This window comes from Bufo gargarizans, chromosome 5, assembly GCF_014858855.1.
Source record: "Bufo gargarizans isolate SCDJY-AF-19 chromosome 5, ASM1485885v1, whole genome shotgun sequence".
Lineage (NCBI taxonomy): Eukaryota > Metazoa > Chordata > Amphibia > Anura > Bufonidae > Bufo > Bufo gargarizans.
This window is the reverse complement of record NC_058084.1, coordinates 277,346,460-277,367,295: the sequence shown is the minus strand read 5'-3', so window position 1 is coordinate 277,367,295 and position 20,836 is coordinate 277,346,460. Positions and strand designations below refer to the sequence as shown.

The window sequence follows — 20,836 nt, the reverse complement described above, 5'->3', positions numbered from 1 at the left end:
TCCACATGCATGCATATATCTGTTCCCAAGGTCCCGGCTACCAGAGAGGCTGGGGCTTTTTCCTATAGTGTACGATCGTCTTTCTGCCCAAGGAGCGGCGTTTCAGCTTCTCTTGCGCCCAGCCAGCCTCGTCCCCAACTGCTGTTTTGAAGCGCCGCCCAGCTCATCAATATTCACTTCGCTGGGCGGCTTCTGCTGTCCCTGACGTTCCGAGATCCCGCGCATGCCCAGTAGAATAAGGATAAGGGATAACTAGTAGATTGGTGGGAGTCCCAATGCTGGTACACCCAACAATCACAAAAAACAAAGGATCCCAAACCCTTAGAAAGGTCCAAGGCACATTTTTGCAGCCTCTGAGGATCACAAGCAAGTCCTGGCACAAACTTTGCTGTGTCTTCAGGATACACAGAGTGAGATTCATGAAAACTGGTGCAAAAGGAAAAAAAAATGCAGTAGTCAGCCATGGCAACCAAATCAGGTCACTGCTCTAATTTTCCAAAGGGTCCCTAAAAATTAAAGGTGAAATGTGTGTGTTGGACATTTAGAATAGCTGACATTTTCTGAAGCATCTATGAGGAACCTGGATTGCCTGATCTGTTTCCATAGCACGCACAGCAGAGCGGGCACAGACAGGAGCCTCTGTGTCCTCCTGCCAGGACACTGTTGCTACAATGGAAGGAATCCGTACTCTGTACACTGCAGAGAAGTCAGTGAATATACCAAAAAGGCAAAATCCGAAAAAAAAAAAAAAATTTGGGCATTTGGGAAATTTTTTAAAAAGTTAAAAAAAAGTTCAGTTACCCTTTAAGCTCTATACAACTGCTGTATTATCAGAAGCCTAACTTATTTTATGAGCACATACGTACGTCTATCAAGCTTCACAACAGGGTCCTCTCTTGCAGCTTGAGTCTGTGCATTTCTCATAACCACTAAAAGAAAAGCAATGCATGAATAAGAAAAAACAGATTACTAAAACAAACATGCAAATTATAAAAGAAAGAATTTTTTTAAAATAAAAATAAAGAAGATCAGCCATGAACCCTACCCTTCTTGCTCTTGTTATTCTGGACCCCATCAAGCTTTTTCTGTAAACACAACATTAAAAATGGCATTTAGTAATGTAGACAGCAGACCGATGCCAATCAGGTAATGGCAGCTGACAGACTTACCTGTGTTTTCTTTAGTTCCTTTCCAATCACTTTCTTTTCCATTTTCAGCCGTTTATAATCTTCATCATGTTTGGCAGCGGCCTCTAAAATAGAATATTATTAAAGATGCTATAGATTTCCTCTTAGTGTCAATATCATGTTTTCTTTCACAAGTGATGCCCCAGCTTCCAGTAATCACCTCGGTTTGATACAGAGAACATTTCTACAAATGTCTGCACTACACGGATGCCACTAGTGAACAGAGACACTAATTAACCTCTTTTGGACCGTGAGTTTTCAGTTTTTCTTCACTCTTCACTCCCTGCCTACCCAGAGCCATAACCTTTTAAATTTTTACTACTGCATACAATGCAGCGGGAAGCTGGAAAAGAATTCCAACTGGGATGGAATTAAAAACAAAAAAATTGCAATTACACCACAGTTTTATGGGGTCTGTTTTTACAGCTTTCCCTATGCAGTAAAACTCACTTGTTACAGTCAGTCATTCTGTATATCAGTATGATCATGGCGATACCACATTTATATACCATATTTTTAGCGTGTGAAATGGGGTGAATACTAATGAGTAGGGACCGGGAAGCGGCGAAAGCTCTGTACCATTTCCTGATCCTCGGCTGTTGGCTGTGCACAGTGTGTGAGCACTCTGGGACCTCATGATGTGCGTGTCAGATCACAGTACAGCTGACGGCAGGAAGAGCGCTGGAGGTGAGGAGCAGCAGCATCCGGAGCAGGAGAGTTAAGTGGTTATTTTATGTGCTCTGAGGCATGGGGGCTGATGAGAGGGATATGGGGGCTGATATGAGGCATATAATTATTTATTCCCAGCACTGACGAGGGGACATCCTCTGCGTCTGGAGGAAAGAAGGTTTGTACACAAACATAGAAGAGGATTCTTTACAGTAAGAGCAGTGAGACTATGGAACTCTCTGCCTGAGGAGGTGGTGATGGTGAATTCAGTAAAAGAATTCAAGAGGGGCCTGGATGTATTTCTGGAGCGTAATATTACAGGCTATAGCTACTAGAGAGGGGTCTTTGATCCAGGGAGTTAGTCCGATTGCCTGATTGGAGTCGGGAAGGAATTATTTTCCCTTAAAGTGGGGAAAATTGGCTTCTACCTCACAGGTTATTTTTTTGCCTTCCTCTGGATGACCTTACCAGATAACAGGCTGAACAGATGTCTTTTTCAGCCTTACAAACTACTAGCAAAAGGACCCGGCTTTGCACAGGTATATTTCATCTATTTCATTTAATGTTTGTGTGTTGTTAAAAGATAGACAGTATTCACTATAACAGTGACATCTACAGTACACCACCACTTTAACAGTGACTTCTACAGCAGCCCCTTTAGTGACCTCCACAGTACCCCGTCTCGTTAACAGTGATTTCCACAATAAACCGCCCCCTTAACAGTGACCTGTACAGAGCTCGGTTCCCCTAAAATGTGTCCTCCACAATACCCTGGCCCCTTAACATTGACCTCCATAGCGGACCGCCCCCCTTAACTGTGACCTACATATTTCCCTGTCCCCTTAACAGAGACCTCCACAGTACCCCATCTCCTTAACAGTGAATTCCACAACACCCCATACTTTTAACAGTGGCCTCTACAGTGAGTGAGCTGCAGGAAGAAAGTCACCCTCCCTCCCACCCCTGCAGCTGAGAGAAGTTGATTTCTACCTTCATTTTTTCTATTCCCGTCGGCTGCGGAGTGAGGGCGTGGCTTAGCGGGACCTGGGGGGCAGGGTTTTTAAGCTTGTCTTTTGAGCCCCTGAACTGTAACCTGTAACATCCACAGCTCCCTGCCCCTTTAAAGCTGACCTACAGCAGTGAAGAAAAATTGCTGGGTTGTCATGGAAACCTGGTGTAAAACGATGTGTATGTGGAGACTAAGGGCCTGCGAGCTTCCCACCCCTGCAGCTGACACAAAGTAGTATTTTTTCAATCCCTGTCTGGGGAGGAGAAGGCTATGAAGTGGGAGGGGGCACGGCCTAAGCGGATCATGGCATGGCTTAGCAGGACCTGGAGGTGGGGTTTTTAAGTCCATCTTTGTCACCCTACCTGCCCCCGAACTGTGACCTTCACAGCACTCCACTCCCTTAAAGGGGTATTCCCATCTTCTTGATGATATTTCATTAATTTATATGCCCCCCTGTGAATGTTTTTCCAAATATAAAGCATAAAAATTAAAAGGAGGGGGGGGGGGGGGATCTGTGGATGACAGACACTGTTATGGGGGGGGGGGGATCTGTGGATGACGGACACTGTTATGGGGGGGGGGGGGGGATCTGTGGATGACGGACACTGTTATTGGGGGTGGGGGGTGGATCTGTGGCTTGCACTGTTACAGGGGGAACTGTGGATGGCACTGTTATATATGTGTCATCCACAGACCCTCCCAGCCCATAACTGTGCCATCCACAGATCCCCCGCCGCTCCAGTATACAAATATAATATGTCTTATTCAATTAATAGTTATTAAATATGCCCCTTTATTCCTAATAGTACCTTAAATCCTAACCGCTTCAGTACAATGCCGGCAGGCAGGCCGGGCGGCCGGCACGTCACTCACTGACGTCACTTGCATGCGCCGCCTGCTTCATTCATAAAGTAGGCGGCGCATGCACGTGACATCAGGGAGTTACGCTGCCGCCCGCCCTGCATTGTACTGAAGCGCTTAGGATTTAAGGTACTATTAGGAATAAAGGGGCATATTTAATAACTATTAATTGAATAAGACATTATATTACTATACCGGAGCAGCGGGGCGGGGCTATAGTACAGTGACTGCACCGCCCTGCCGCTATTGCCGGCCCCCAGCTCCTCCTCCCAGTCCCTCCCTGAGTCCCCGCTTGCTCTTGCCATGTAAAACTGACAGCATTCCGCCGTATAAGACGCAGGGGCATTTTCCCCCCATTTTGTGGGGAGATAAAATGCGTCTTATACGGCGAAAAATACGGTATATATGAACCAGGGTGCTAGTGGGGAAGGGAATAGACATATGTAACAGATGTATATGTGGCAGTTTAGAATCAATGCTGGTGGAAGAGGGAATCAGATGTAGCAGAGCTGAATAAGCTGCTGTTCAGCCACAGTACTAATGGGGAAGGGAATAGACAGATGTAGCAGAGCTGTATATGAGACTATTCAGCCACAGTGCTGGTTGAAGAGATAAACAGACACATGTAGCCGAGCTGTAAATGCATCTATACAGATACATAGTGTAAGGTTTATACACAACTAGAGTACAGCTGTAATGGAAAAATATCTGCATGTGCTGGTGGGTGGGGGATGGTCATGTTTTATGGGAGACAAAAGCACAGATTATACGTTTACTAGCTGACAAGCTTTTGAGCTAATGTATAATACGGAATTATATTTTTGATAAACAAAATGGGTTTGCAAGTGATCAGATTTTGCGTGTAAGGTTCCATTCACACATGCGCAAATGGGTCCGCACCAGTTCCGCAATTATGCGGAACGGGTGCGGACCCATTCATTCTCTATGGGGACGGAATGGATGCGGACAGCACACAGTGTGCTGTCCGCATTTGCGGAGCACGGCCCCAATCTTCCAGTCCGCAGCACCGCAAAAGATAGAACATGTCCTATTCTTGTCCGCAGCTGCGGACAAAAATAGGCATTGCTATAAGGAGTGCCGGCTGGGTGTGTTGCGGATCCGCAACACACCACGGATGTGTGAAGGGACCCTAAAACTGCAGAACAGCCACGTGTTACTGTACACTGAGCTCACTTATCACAGCTCTCTGATGATTCCCCAGGAGGGGGAGGGGCCTCACAGACACTGCAGGCTGCCAGACTGATGATTCATACTCTTCACATGAACTAGCACGCAAGGGACTGAGCTCTCAGTGTGATGTCATAAGGAGGTGTGGCTGGCCTTCACTCTAGCTGCCCAAGCCGATCCAGCCTTAGCAGCAGAAAAGCAGGAAGTGAACAGCTAGCTGGCAGCAGGTGAGGATGAATTTGCAAGATGGGAATAACCCTTTAACAGTGTCATCCACAGCGCCCTGCCCCTTTAAAGCTGACTTACAGCAGTCAAGAAAAATAGCTGGGTTGTTATGGAAGCGCCGCCCAGCTCATGAATATTCAGTTTGCTGGGCGGCTTCTGCGGTCCCCGCTCTGAAGCGCTGCGCTGAACAGTGCCCTGCGCATGCACCGGATCTTGTGAAGTCGGGGACAGTAAGCTCCGCCCAGCGAAGTGAATATTGATGAGCTGGGCGGCGCTTACTGTACCGGACTTCACAAGATCGGGCGCATGCGCCGGGCACTGTTAAGCGCAGCGCTTCAGAGCGGGGACCACAGAAGCCGCCCAGCAAACTGAATATTCATGGGCTGGGCGCAAGAGAGGTGAAACGCCGCCCCTTGGGCAGATTGAAGACCGTTGGAGCAGGTTATAAAACTTAAGTTTACTGTATGTATAATGTGGACAGGGGGGATACTTAGATGATTGTAATACCCATTATAAGACCTGTACTGCCATATATATACACCGCAATATGCTTATTGGCCCTGTCAGTGTCCCTTTAAGGCCGGATCCGGATTAATGCCTTTCAATGGGCATTAATTCTGGATCCGGCCTTGCGGCAAGTGTTCAGGATTTTTGGCCGGAGCAAAAAGCGCAGCATGCTGCGGTATTTTCTCCGGCCAAAAAAACGTTCCGGTCCTGAACTGAAGACATCCTGAACGGATTTCTCTCCATTCAGAATGCATGGGGATAATCCTGATCAGGAGTCTTCCGGCATAGAGCCCCGACGACGGAACTCTATGCCGGAAGAAAAGAACGCAAGTGTGAAAGAGCCCTAAAACTATTAGAATACGTCCGGGAGTAGGAAAATATTGATAAGGTAAAATTGGTGTAAAAACTTCAGGTGAAATACATATGGAATACCGTAGCAACATACATCGATACAATAGAGCCGTATAATACACCAATTAATATAAATGCGGCAGTTAGTTCCGTATTGGCAACAATGATAATAACAAAATATCAAATTAGTCCCAATATTTTAGTTGGTGCAAGTAAGGCTACTTTCACACTAGCGTTCGGGTGTCCGCTTGTGAGCTCCGTTTGAAGGGGCTCACAAGCGGACCCGAACGCATCCGTACTGCCCTAATGCATTCTGAGTGGACGCGGATCCGCTCAGAATGCATCAGTCTGGCAGCGTTTGGGCTCCGCTCCGCTCAGCAGGCGGACACTTGAACGCTGCTTGCAGCGTTCGGGTGTCCGCCTGGCCGTGCGGATCCGTCCAGACTTACAATGTAAGTCAATGGGGACGGATCCGTTTGAAGATGACACACTATGGCTCAATCTTCAAACGGATCCGTCCCCCATTGAGTTTACATTGAAAGTCTGGACGGATCCGTCTGAGGCTACTTTCACACTTAGAAATTTTTTAACATTATAATGCAGACGGATCCGCTCTGAACGCAAGTGTGAAAGTAGCCTAAATAGTGAAGGTTTATGGTAGCTCAAATTGCTTTAGGAGGTCCGTTAGAACAATGCAGGTGACTCAAAACTTAGCAATATTGTCCCCACATTTTGTCCACAAAGTGTAACTTCAAATCTTCCGGTACTGACCCCAGTGTTCAATAACAATGTGTCACTGTTAAGTCCTCTGATCAGACTTATAGAGGGGTGCAATAATAATAGACAGAGTCCTGCTGTGTGACTGGCCTGGCGGCGTCCCGCTTCAGGTCAGATTAAGCATATGACAATACTGGCTATTAGTATTGGAGCGGTCTTACCGGTGTTGGAGGCTTAAATCATCCAAACACAAGCCTCTGCCGTCAAAACTTGCTCCGGTCCTTTGTTCCGGTCGGGTGGATCTCCTGTTCGCAGCTTGGTTTTAAACACTGCGCGCAATCTCGCTTACTTAGATCCGGACTTAGTCTATTTCCCACCTTCCGGGAAAAGTTTCAGATCGGCTGAATGCTGCTCCTCAATACAGTCAATGTGGTGCACTCACATATGTTTGGGGGGTCTGACTAGACGCGTTTCGGGGCTAAAATGTCCCCTTCCTCAGTGGTTATCGGAAACTTTGAGGGTGAGCCCCGCCGAGTAGCTTAGTGCCACGGTGGGGTTTCCCCCTTGACGGTGGGCCTCCACTATTTGACACCACCTGACTGCCCGTCATGCTTACCCATCTCCCATCTCCTTATTTGTTGGGATCCCTATTTAAACTCATCCTGGGTATTATATATTCCCCTTTGTATAATAAAGTTATATTATAATAAAAAAAATATATATATATATAAATAAATCTTATAGCTTTTATACTAAATAACAAATAAATACTTTAAATATTTTTCAACACCACAAATTTTTAACATTGCTAATAAACTTTAATTTTAATATTTTTGAATACATTCTACATAATGTCAGTAATGTACAACATGAATATGTTATTTTTGGAAATTTGCGTTTATCATAGTGGAACAAGCGCTTGTGAAATTAAAAGTGTATGGATGCAGTAATATATTAACGACTGCTAAAACAAGAAAATTGTTAATATACAATAAAAAGGAAAATGGACTAAAGTTGCGAGATGGAGTTATTCAGGAGAATTGTTGCAATGAACACCTTTTGAGGTATAAAAGAAGGGATGTTGGGGGAAGGGGGGGTCCGATAACCACTGAGGAAGAGGACATTTTAGCCCCGAAACGCATCTGGTCAGACCCCCCAAACATATGTGAGTGCACCACATTGACCGTATAGAGGAGCAGCGTTCAGCCGATCTGAAACTTTGCCCAGAAGGTGGGAAATAGACCAAGTCCGGATCTAAGTAAACGGGATCGCGCGCAGTGTTTAAAACCAAGCTGCGAACAGGTGATCCACCCGACCGGAACAAAGGACCGGAGCAAGTTTTGACAGACGGCAGAGGCTTGTATTTGGATGATTTAAGCTTCCAACACCGGTAAGACCGCTCCAATACTAATAGCCGGTATTGTCATATGCTTAATCTGACCTGAAGCGGGACGCCGCCAGGCCAGTCACACAGCAGGACTCTGCCTATTATTATTGCACCCCTCTATAAGGTCAGATCAGAGGACTTAACAGTGACACATTGTTATTGAACACTGGGGTCAGTACCGGAAGATTTGAAGTTACACTTTGTGGACAAAATGTGGGGACAATATTGCTAAGTTTTGAGTCACCTGCATTGTTCTAATGGACCTCCTAAAGCAATTTGAGCTACCATAAACCTTCACTATTTACTTGCACCAACTAAAATATTGGGACTAATTTGATATTTTGTTATTATCATTGTTGCCAATACGGAACTAACTGCTGCATTTATATTAATTGGTGTATTATACGGCTCTATTGTATCGATGTATGTTACTACGGTATTCCAGATGTATTTCACCTGAAGTTTTTACTCCAATTTTACCTCATCAATATTTTCCTACTCCTGGACGTATTCTAATAATTTTAGTCACGCTGGGATAATTCCCAATGCAGTTAGTCACAGAGGATACACATTCTCAATACCTCCTTGAGTGACTGCCCCTTGGTAACAGCCAGCAATTTTGTGTCAGATACTTTTATTTTATTGTATTCCATTCAGCTATATTTGAATCACACTAAATAAAGCCAGTGACCAAGTACCATAGGTGTGCCCAGTCCTTTTATATACATTTTCTGTTCTTTTTTCAGCAGTGGGGTGACACTGCGGGACTGAGAGCACCCTGGTATGTGTACCAACCATCCTGTGCATCCTACTAATATACTATATAATTTATACATTAGATGTTACCATGTAAGAATAAAACTAGAAAAGCTAAATTTTCTGGGGAAATTGTGTGAAGTGTTCTTGCCTCCACCAGTAGTCTACAACTGGAGTGGACAGAGTAACTGGGCAGAGTGGCTTGAGTAACTGTTGTGTGGTTGGAGTAACGCCCCTTTCACACGGTCGAGAATTCAACACAGGTGCAATGCGTGAGGTGAACGCATTGCACCTTGCACTGAATCCCGACCTATTCACTTCAATGGGGCTGTGTACATGAGTGGTGATTTTCACGCATCACGTTAAAATCGCAGCAAGCTCTATATTGTGCGTTCTTCACACAACGCAGGCCCCATAGAAGTGAAAATTGCAAGCATCCGCAAGCAAGTGCGGTGTGATTTTCACGCATGGTTGCCAGGAGACGATCGGGATGGGGACCCAATCTTTATTATTATTTTCCCTTAGAACATGGTTAGAAGGGAAAATAATAGCATTCTTAATACAGAATGCTTAGTAAAATGTCCATTAAGGTGTTAAAAATAAACAAATTTAACTCACCGCATCCACTGATGGCTAACCTCCGGCACTCCAGCTGCGGTGAAACTACAACTCCCAGCATGCTCCATTTATTTCTATAGAGTTAGGAGAGCAGCCGAGCAAGGGGGGCATCTTGGGAGTTGTAGTTTTACCACAGCTGGAGTGCCAAGGTTAGCCATCACTGCCCTAGGTGATTATAATATACAATCAATCACTGGATTGCATCTTGCATTCTGTAATGCATATCACATGCAATACAGAATACTGATTTCAGAATATTCCAATGCACTGCTACCAGCAGGCCTGCATTGAAATATACTGGTAATCGCCTGTAAGTATTGCACAGGTTTAGGCCTATTACTAGTACAGGCTGTTTTCCTTGATATCAGCCATCAAGGAAAACAGCCTTGATCCTTGATCTTTCGTTGGTTGATCCTTGATCTCCGCCCTCTGCTGATATTACGATGTTCACGGTGCACTAAAAATGAAATGAGGTCCTTATTCTGCAGGTCAATGCGAATATGGCAATGCCAAATTTTAAAGGGTTTTAGTACTTTGATTCAACAATTTATGACAGCCGTAACTTTTTTAATATTACTGTCTCTACAGTTGCATAAGGGCTTGTTTTTGCAGGACAAACTAGTTTTTATTGGAAATTTTGGGGTAGATAGTACTTTTTGACCACTGCTCTATTTTTTTTTTTTAGGGGAAAAAGGAACGCAAAATAAAAAAAAATTCATGAATCGCTTTATTTTTCCCTCATTACGGTGTTCACCTAGCAGGAAGCATTTTCTGACGGGGAGATACCGGTTATGTTTATTTTTGTTTATAAATTGTTATATGTAAAGATGGGAAATTGGGGGCAATTAGAATTTTTTTTTCCCATCACCATGTTCTGAAAGCCATTTTTTGGGGGGGGGGGGGGGCGATTGTGGTGTGCGTTGGCTCATTTTAGGTCAGATGAGCTGATGTTTTGATTGGTACCATTTTGGGAAACCTAGGTGATATATTAAAAAAAAACTTTTTGGACAGATTTATTTTTTTTGTTACGTTTTACACAGTAAAAGCATAAAGAAAAAAAAAAAAAAATCAAGATTTTTGTGAACTCACCTGTAAAATCTTTCTCGCTTTATTCATTGGGGGACACAGGACCGTGGTATAGCTTGCTGCTGCCACTAGGAGGCGACACTAGGCTGAAAGCTGTTATGCTCTCTCCAGGCTGGAGGGGGTATAGCCTGCAGGGGAGGAGCTATCAGTTTGTGCTTCAGCAGTAGGAGAAACAGTACCGAAACAAAACATAACTAGTAAAGACCACTGTCCAACAAAAAAACCGAACCGGACACCTGTCCCAACCGGCAACTCTGACCCACTGGCCTCAGTAGAACCAGAAAAAAATGGGTGGGTGCTGTGTCCCCCAATGAATAAAGCTAGAAAGAGATTTTACAGGTGAGTTCACAAAAATCTCGTTTTCTCGCTCATATCATTGGGGGACACAGGACCGTGGGACGTGCTAAAGCAGTCCCCTGGGCGGGAACAACCACTGGCCCCAACTCCCTCATGTGAGACACTACACTGCGGCCTGCAAAACTCTGCGGCCAAGAGCAGCATCCGCCGAGGCAAAGGAATGCACCCTGTAAAATTTGGTGAAGGTGTGTAAAGACCAAGTCGCTGCCTTACACAATTGAGACGCCGAAGCGTGGTGAAGGTGCACCCAAGAAGCCCCGACCACCCTGGTAGAGTGAGCCGTGATACCGGGAGGAGGAACCCTGCCCTTGGAGCGGTAGGCCTCGGCAATGGCCAATCTAATCCACCGAGCAATAGCCACCTTGGAGGCTGCTAAACCTTTACGCGGACCTTCCGAAATCACGAACAGGGAGTCCGTTCGCCTAAAGGGGGCCACCACTGACAGGTAAATCCGCAAGGCCCGTACCACAGCCAGACGATGGAGAGCCATCTCCCTAGGATGGGAAGGCTTAGGGCAAAACGAGGGCAGGACGATGTCCTCATTAACATGAAACACCGACACCACCTTCGGAAGGAATGACGGCACCGTCCAGAGCACCACCTTGTCTTGATGGAACACTAAGAAGGGTTCTTTGCACGAGAGTGCCGCCAGTTCCGACACCCGACGGATAGAGGTAATGGCAACCAGAAACGAGACCTTCCACGAAAGTAGGCGGACTGAAGCGCCACCAGCACCAAATTCAGGTCCCAGGAATGCAACGGCGGCCGATAAGGGGCCGCGGTGTGAGCCACTCCCTGTATGAAGGTCTTGACCGAGCCCAGTACCGCCAGTGTACGCTGGAAAAAAAATGGAAAGAGCAGAAACCTGCCCTTTCAGCGAACTCAGAGCTAGACCCAGTTCCAAACCCGCCTGGAGAAAGGCCAGCACCGTAGGGAGGGAAAACTTCCTGGAAGGGAGATCCCTGTCCTCACAGAATTTGATGAAAGACTTCCACGTCCGATAGTAGATTTTTGCAGAGGAGGGCTTCCTAGCCCTAATCATCGTGCGAACGACCGCATCCGAGAAACCCCTTTGCTTCAGCAGGAAGGTTTCAATAGCCACGCCGTCAAACGCAGCGTATGTAAACCCTGGTGGAAGACTGGGCCCTGTGAGAGCAGGTCGGGTCTGAGTGGAAGGGGCCACGGCACGTCCCCCAGAAGAAGAACGAGCTCCGAGTACCAAGCCCGACAAGGCCAGTCTAGGGCGATCAGGAGCGTCTGAATGCCCTCCATCCTGATTCTGCGAAGGATCCGCGGCAGGAGCGGTAACGGAGGGAACACGTACAGAAACACGAAGTTGTCCCACGGTGCCACGAGAGCGTCTACGTCGTACGCCATCGGATCCCTTGCGCGAGACAGGAAGCACGGAAGTTTGTGATTTAGCCTGGATGCCATCAGATCCACTTCCGGGCGACCCCACCGGAGAAAAAGGTCCTCGAACACCTCCGGATGGAGAGACCACTCCCCCGAATCCACAGTCGTTCGGCTGAGGAAATCCGCCGTCCAATTGTCCACACCCGGGATGAAGATTGCCGAGATCACCGGGACATGGGCTTCCGCCCACTGCAGGATCCTCGCGGCCTCGTCCATCACCGCCCCGCTGCAAGTCCCCCGTTGGTGGTTGATATAGGCAACCGCTGTGGCGTTGTCCGACTGTATCCTGACCGGACGGCCCTGCAAATAGGGGGTCCAATCTCTTGTCCCGTGGCAGGCGTACCACGGCAGCCTCGGAATCCAGATTCATGCGCAAGAACCTGATCCAAGTGGTAGGAGAAAGGGTTTGACTTCCTCAGGTTGAGAATCCACCCGAAGCGAGTGAGCGTGCTCATCGTGATCCGAAGACTCTCTTCGCATTGCGACGCTGTAGGGGCCTTGACCAAGATGTCGTCCAGATATGGGAGAAGGGTGATGCCTCTGGATCGCAGAATCCCCAGAAGGGGGGCCAGAACCTTCGTAAAATACCAGCGGGGCCGTCGCCAGACCGACGAACTGGAAGTGATCTGACTGGATGGCAAATCGGAGGAAACGTTGGTGGGCTGTGGCGATGGGGATGTGGAGGTACGCATCCTGCATGTCCAATGACGCCATGTGCTCCCCTTGTGATTCCATTCTGAACCTTTGAACCCGCAGATAACGGTTCAAAAGTTTGAGGTCCAGCACCGGCCTCACATCGCCCTCCTTTTTAGGGACCACAAACAGGTTAGAATAAAAACCTGTAAACCGCTCCTCCGAGGGAACCGGTGAAATCACCCCCCCGGGGCGAGCAGTGACTGGACGGCGTGCAAAAAAGCCGCGGCCCGGACGGGATCCCTGGAGGGCTGGGAGAGGAAAAAACGGTTTGGGGGAAGAGACCTGAACTCTATTTTGTAGCCCGAGGAGACGACCTCGAGCGCCCATGCGTCCGGAATGTGGGCGTGCCAAATCTCCTGGAACAGGAGGAGAGGCCCCCCCCCCCCACCTGAGAGGGTGGGGACAAACCTTCATGCTGAAGGCTGCTTACCTGGGGCTGTGCGAGGCTGCTGAGCACGCGGACGCCAGGCCTGCTGGGGCTTAAAGGATGGGCCCTTCCACCGATCCTGACTGGGCGGTCCCGCCGCAGAGGTGGGTGCTGAACGGGTGCCCGAAAAACGGCGAAAGGACTGGAAGCGAGAAGACGCAGATCTGGACTGAAAAGGCCGCTTTGCCTTGGGTTGGGGCAGATGGGTGCTTTTCCCACCCATGGCTTCTGAAATAATCACATCTAGTTTGGGCCCAAACAGCCGAGCCCCAGAAAACGGAAGCCTCAACAGGGAGCGTTTAGAGGAAGAATCAGCCTTCCAGGCCTTGAGCCACAACTCCCGGCGGACCAAAGTGGCGAGAGCCGAAGAACAGGCGACCATCGACCCAGCATCCAGTGCCGCTTCACAGAGATATTTTCCTGCTTGAGAAATTTGGAGCGCCGACAATTCAAGTTCAGCGGGCGGGAGGTTGGACACAATGTCCTGGCTCAACCGGAGGGACCACTCCGAAACCGCCTTGGCTACCCAGGCAGAGGCGAAAGTCGGACGCAATGCCGAACCGCTCGCCGTAAAGATTGACTTAGAAAGTGACTCTACGCGATGGTCCACTGGATCCTGGAGGGAAGAGCCATCCGCCACCGGAATGGTCGTAGATTTTGCCAAGCGAGCCACCGACGGGTCCACCTTCGGTGGGGAGGACCATTGTTCCACGGTCTCGCGTGGAAAAGGGTAGAGTAGGTCTAGGCGTTTTGGAATAACAAAACGCAAACCTGGCTGGTCCCAAGCCTTGGTGACCACGACAGAAAAATCTTCGTGTAACAGGAACGCCTTGGGGGTCTGTTTTGCCCGCAGAAACGACACCCCTTGTTGGCTGGTGGAGGGAAGGTCCTCCTGAACCCGGAAGGTGCCTCTTATTGCCGAAATCAGGCTATCCACCATGGATGCAATCTGAGAAGAGTGCTCCAGATCCATATCTGCATCCGAATCCCCAAGCTCTCCCTCAGACAGTGCGTCGCCTAACAGGGAGGACGCCTGTGACTGGGAGCCAGGATCAGGGGGGGATGCTGAGGCGTCAGAGGAGGAACGGGTGCCTGCTCTGGGGCGCTTACTAGGAAGTCTGCCTCTGGTTTGTGCGGCCTGCACCGGCGGTGATTTCTCCACAAAACGACCCAGCAATGAAAGGGTGGAATGGGAGATCTTAGAGAGGTCCTCCACTGCCCGTGACAGGGACCTTGCCCAGTCTGGTTCCCCCTGGACAGGACGATCCAAGGCTTCTGTGTGCTGCTGTGCCCTAGGGGGATTGCTCTGTGCAGGTTTCTGACAAGCAGAGCACAGTGATAGTGACTGACCACGAGGGAATTTAGCTAAACACACAGAGCAGGCATAGTAAGTGGTCCTACAAGGTGCCTGAGGGGGGGGGTCAGTGGCCGGGTCAGACATGGTCAAATCTCCTGCTGGACGGGGTATCGATCGCCTACCAGAACGGAGTGAGGTCCCAGGTCCTGTGTCCTTCCCACGCCGAGCCGGGGAAGAAACAGGAAGTTTTACCAGGGCGGGAGAATAAGCCACGCCCCCTTCCAGCCCGGGAGCGGCAGCCTAATTGAAGTAGAGAAGCCGCGCCGCCGCGCGCGCGACCGCTGATGCTGCGGCCAGCGTGCCTAATGCTCCCCCAAGATGTCGCGGTGAACGTGGTGCCCGGCGCCCTACTAATGGCTTCCCCGTCCCGGCGCATAAGAGCAGACTGGGGCATGAATGCCGACTGCAACCGCACTGTGAAACCGAGTGCTGCGCGCGGTACAAGTATGTCAGGCGGCGGGGGTGGGGGGTGCTAGCGGACGGACCCGATCCGGAGCATGTAGGAGCTCCTCTTCTGCTGATGTTCCCATAATGAGAGGGAGAGCCCTGGGGAAGGTGGCCGCTGAGGATGAAGCCGATCCACTTACCTGTCTTCATCTGTGATCTTCACCCTCACATGCATCACCAGCAGGGCCACCCTAAGACCGCTGGCACCAGGCGACAGGGGTCCGGGCAGAGGAGGGCTGAAGAGAGGGTGACCCTGTAGCTGGGGGGAAGCAGGGGAGCGAGGCTGCCCTGGTCCACTTTATCTTCTTGGGGGAGGCAAGGCAGTGAATAAGATACACCAGCCAGCCTCCTGGGGATACAGGGACGCAAGCGACCCTGTACCCCCATCCAGGATCTGTGAAGAAAAATCAAAGAAAAAAGAAAAATTACAACGCACCCTGCAAAGCAGGGAGGTCTGCCTCCTACGACACTAAGCTAAAAACTGATATGCTCTCTCCAGGCTGGAGGGGGTATAGCCTGCAGGGGAGGAGCTAACAGCTTTCAGCCTAGTGTCGCCTCCTAGTGGCAGCAGCAAGCTATACGTGTTGCCATTTTCCAAAAGAGATAGATAATAAATATAAATATATATATTATATATCTCTATCTATCTCTCTAATATATATATATATTATAGATAGAGATATATATATATATATATATATATATATATATATATATATATATATATATATATATATATATATATCTCTATCTATCTATCATTTTTTTACATTTTTTCAGGAGATTGTCTTATGTAGGGGCTCATTTTTATTCTTTTGCTCAGCAACTTAACCTACAATCTTTTGATCACTTGTCCCATAGCCAATAATAGGGAACTATTATGGTCTATGGGACTTCCATTGCCTGCCTGTGAAGCTGTGCCTAGTGCCTCCTAGGCAACTTCCTTCAGCAGGCCCCAAGCTGTCATGTTAACAGATCAGATCCCTGCAATTTCACTGTAGGGGCTCTGATAAGAAGGCAGGGGGAACCCCCTCACTCTTTCTTACCTCACAGATGCTGAAATTACTATTGAACATGGCATCTGAGGGGTTAAGTGACTGGTTTAAGAATCAGCGCCAATCCTGGTCATTGTGGCTGGATACCTGCTGTATTATACAGCCACCACATGGCACGTATGGAGCAGGCTCAGTGCAGTAGCCCGCTCCATAGAAGCACTTGAGCATGATACAGTACATGTACGGCATTATGGGGGTTACACCTATAGTTCATTCCTGACTTATTTAGCAGGAGTACACAAAACTAAGAAGCTGTGCAGCTGTTTGTGTATGATGCATAGCCTAGATGAGCATTGGGGGTTAAGGGGTTACTTGACCAGGCTGGGTTAACAGAGCCTTGCCCTAAGTGAGCGCAGCTTCCATTAGAAGCAATAAGAGCAGGTAGGGAAATGAGATGCTCTGCATTAGGACTGAGTCAGGAGCATGCATAGAAGTGAGGAGGTGGAGCCTGACGTACATGCAGTCTTCAGTGACAAAGACAGCTTATGCCTACAAACAGATCTACAGATTGGGACTGCAAAAAAAGACTGATGAAGGCAAATTAAGGTAAACAAATCTCTTGAGCTACACTACATCAAAAATTAGATTAACCCTTTGCCTCTGCAGACCGTTTTGATCTTAATGAACAAGCCTTTTTTTTTCAAATCTAACTTGTTGATGGGGGGAGAAAGAAAGCCTCCTCCCTTTGTTAACCCATGGATGCCGTCGGTGGCTACTGACCGCTGCATCTAAGGGGTTACATACAAGCACCGCTATCGGCGGTTGCAGCAGAGTGTCAGCTGTATGTTACAGTTGAAACACTCTGCCGATCGCGGCAGCTCCATTCCTGAGCCGCTGCCATCAGAGTAAAATAAAGGAGAACAGAGGAGGGACCACATGTAGGGCTGCAAGGAGCAAAATGGCCGCCATGCACAATTTCGGGCTCTAATCTCCAGCGCGAAGATTAGAGCCTGAAACTGGCATTTTCACATTGCTTGCTGCACTCAGATTGGTTAGGCTACTTTCACACTTGCGGCAGAGTGATCCAACAAGCAGATCCGTCGCCGGAACTGCCTGCCGGATCTGGCAAAATGTATGCCAACTAATGGCATTTGTAGGACTGACCAGGACCCTGTCATCCAGCAAAACAGATCCAGCATTCCAGTATTTTGAATACCGGATCTGGCACTAATACATTCCTATGGAAAATAATGCCGGATCCGGCATTCAGGCTAGTCTTCAGTTTTTTTTGGTCGGAGATAAAACCGTAGCATGCTGCGGTTTTCTCTTTTGCCTGATCAGTCAAAAAGACTGAACTGAAGATGGGGATAAAACTGATCAGTTCTTTCCCGCTATAGAGCCCCTAGGATGGAACTCTATGCCGGAAAAGAAAAGCGCAAGTGTGAAAGTACCCCAAGTCTGTGCAAACTAACCATTCAGAGTGATCGCCGGCAAGGCTTTGATACTTTATGGTGTCACAGCCCTGGTTAGGAGTTTAGATGTACCTGCTGCAAGTTACATGCAATCTGGACGTACAACTATGTCCATTTGCAGCAAGAGGTTGTCACTTCTGTAAGTGACATTTATCATGTAGAGAAGGTTAAAACCAGTCACTTACTAATGTACTGTGATTGTCCATATTTCCCCCTTTGCTGGCTTGATTCATATTTTTTTTTATTGCATTATACACTGCTCATATCCATGGGTTAAGACCACTGCTGCAGCGAGAAAACAAGGTGGCAGAGATAGGAGCTGCTGCTTTTTCTTACAGTGTGCAAGCATGACCAGTGCTGCTGGTTTGCTGCAGTGGTTGTAGTATCTGGATATGAGCAGTGTATAATGCAATCGGAAACATGAATCAAGCCAAAAGGAAGCTATATGGACAATTACATCACTAAGTGTCTTGTATTAACTTTAACTACATGATAAATGCAATTTCCTGAAGTGAAGCAACCCCTTTAAGAGAGTTACTCTAAGGGTCATAAAAATGTGCAACATGTTTAAGTGCAGAGCAATCATATACATCTGACTGTTGCCACCAATCACTGGCCTCTATGATGCCAGTGTTATTAATAGTAATATTTATTTTAAAGTACCATTAATTATAGAGCACTGTACATATTTATAAAAAAAAAAAAAAAAAAAAAAAAAAAAAAAAACACACACACACACACACACACACACACACAGAAAGCATGAACTAACAGAGACTAAAAGGGGATAAGGACTTGTCCACAAGTACACTCTACAAGGAAAGGGGAAAGAGTAGAGATTGTAGATGAGGTTAATAACTGCTCATGCCCTAGGCTTTCCTGAAGAGGCGAGTTTTCAGGCTGCTATGAAAGTCTGGATGTAGTAGGAGTGCCTTATGTACTGAGGTAGTTAGTTGCCGAGCATGGGCAATGTACATGAAAAATCTTGTAGATGACTGATAGACAAGAGAAGCAGAGGAGGTCTTGTGAGGATCTGGTTACTTGTTGGAATGTAATATCTACAATTAGGTCAGAGATATATGGAGGTTGTGGTGGCCTTTTATGTTATTGGTATTTGCAACTGTATTCGCTGGGCAATGGGGAAGCAAGTAAATGTAAATGTGGACCAGATGTGTGTGGAGAGGTAGATTTACCAGGCAGCAGAATTAAGGATGAATTGGAGTGGTGCAAGAGTGTTATAGGGGAGAATACAGAGGAGGAAGTTGCAGTAGTCTAGGTGGGAGAGCATGTCAGCTGACTCACATTTGAAAAAGAAAAAGGATTAGAAACGAGAAATGTTTTAAGAATTGGAATCGGCAGGTGGTGGTCTGAAGGACAGTACGGAATCAAATGGGGGGGGGGAAGAGAAGAGATGATGAGATCTGTTTTCTTCATGATGAGTTTTAGAAAGCTGGGAGGAAAAGGACAATATACTCTGGGATTCCAAATAGCAAAAAAAGAGTCAAAGAGGTAACGGTCATTAGCATAGAGGTGGCACTGAGAGCCCTGTTCTATCACAGAGGCCAACCACCTAAAATATAGCTTTTAATAGAAAAATTTAAAATTACCATAAATCCCTCACGTGGGGACAATAGAACAAGACAGACAAACAAACAAGCACAAGTAGGCTAGATCAAGGACAGGGGGGGAAAGGATGGTATGGCAGGGAAAAGGGCAGACTAGAAGGGTCCCTAGTATAACCCTAGGGTATCCCTGACTCGTACTCAGCCCAGAGATGCACCCAGATGGTGGGAGCACTCTGTCCCCGTACCTGCCCTATCTGTCCTTAGAACAACCCTAAGACACACAATAGACCCTTATGGATGCCCAGGTCATATAATGTAGTAAGATATAAATACCGACATGATTGTCAAGATTCAATTAAAGGTTCTCGACGCGTTTCCCCATTAGATTTGGTTCGTCAGGAGACAACTAGAGAAAAACCCAATGCAGTGCTATCACAACCGCTAAGTCTATACATACACAATCCACAAAAGGAAAATAAACAAATACGGGAGCACCAAAAAGACACCTTCAAACCGCCCGACACACAGCCAAATATGCAATGATAATGCAACTGACAAGATGATGTAAAAACAGAGCATGCGGCAAATGAGTACAAACGTCCACCTAAAAATTAGTCAACGGTGCTGTATTTGTGGATTGTGTATGTATAGACTTAGCGGTGTGATAGCACTGCATTGGGATTTTCTCTAGTTGTCTCCTGACGAACCAAAACTAATGGGGAAACGCGTCGAGACGAGAACCTTTAATTGAATCTTGACAATCATTTTGGTATTTATATCTTACTACATTATATGACCTGGGCATCCATAAGGGTTTATTGTGTGTCTTAGGGTTGTTCTAAGGACAGATAGGGCAGGTACGGGGACAGAGTGCTCCCACCATCTGGGTGCATCTCTGGGCCGAGTAAGAGTAAGGGATACCCTAGGGTTATACTAGGGACCCTTCTAGCCTGCCCTTTTCCCTGCCATACCATCCTTTCCCCCCCGTCCTTGATCTAGCCTACTTGTGCTTGTTTGTCTTGTTCTATTGTCCCCACGTGAGGGATTTATGGCGATTTTTAATTTTTCTATTAAAAGCTATATATTAGGTGGTTGACCTCTGTGATAGATAATACTTTATACAACCACCATCAACGCATTTTTCTAGTGTTTAAAGTTCGCCCTGAGAGACATGGACAGAAAGAGTGGGGAAGAGTAGGTGGAATGTGGCAGACACTGAATGTTCAGCTGGTGAGATAAGAGGTGAAAAGTTCTGATCCTGAGGGGTGAGAGAGTTTGTATAAGGAGGGAGTGGTTGACAGGTCTAGGAGCAGGAGTACTGAGCAATGACTTTTACCATGGTAGTTATGAGATTAGTGTCTGTACTTAGGGCGGTTTAAGTGGAGTAACTAAATCAGAAGCCAGATTGTAGCTGGTCAAAAAGGGAGTTGGATGACGGTAGTGTAAAAGCCCTCAATATGACCTAGGTATGTGGACTGTCAGACAAATACTAGATACATTCTCGAATTTGGAATGGTTTTTATGCAGTTTAAAGATCCCATATTAT

The 20,836-nt window shown here is 47.2% G+C and overlaps 1 protein-coding gene across 1 annotated transcript in view; it reads right to left on the bottom strand.

The window, feature by feature from the left end:
- Window positions 1-20,836, bottom strand: part of ICE1 (interactor of little elongation complex ELL subunit 1) — a 169,175-nt gene that overhangs the window by 100,269 nt on the left and 48,070 nt on the right. The window contains exons 9-11 of the mRNA XM_044293011.1: window positions 1,170-1,252; window positions 1,046-1,085; window positions 867-929 (exon numbers count right to left, since the gene is read on the bottom strand). Of these exons, the coding sequence (XP_044148946.1) occupies window positions 867-929; window positions 1,046-1,085; window positions 1,170-1,252 (186 nt within the window). The remainder of the gene's footprint in view (window positions 1-866; window positions 930-1,045; window positions 1,086-1,169; window positions 1,253-20,836) is intronic.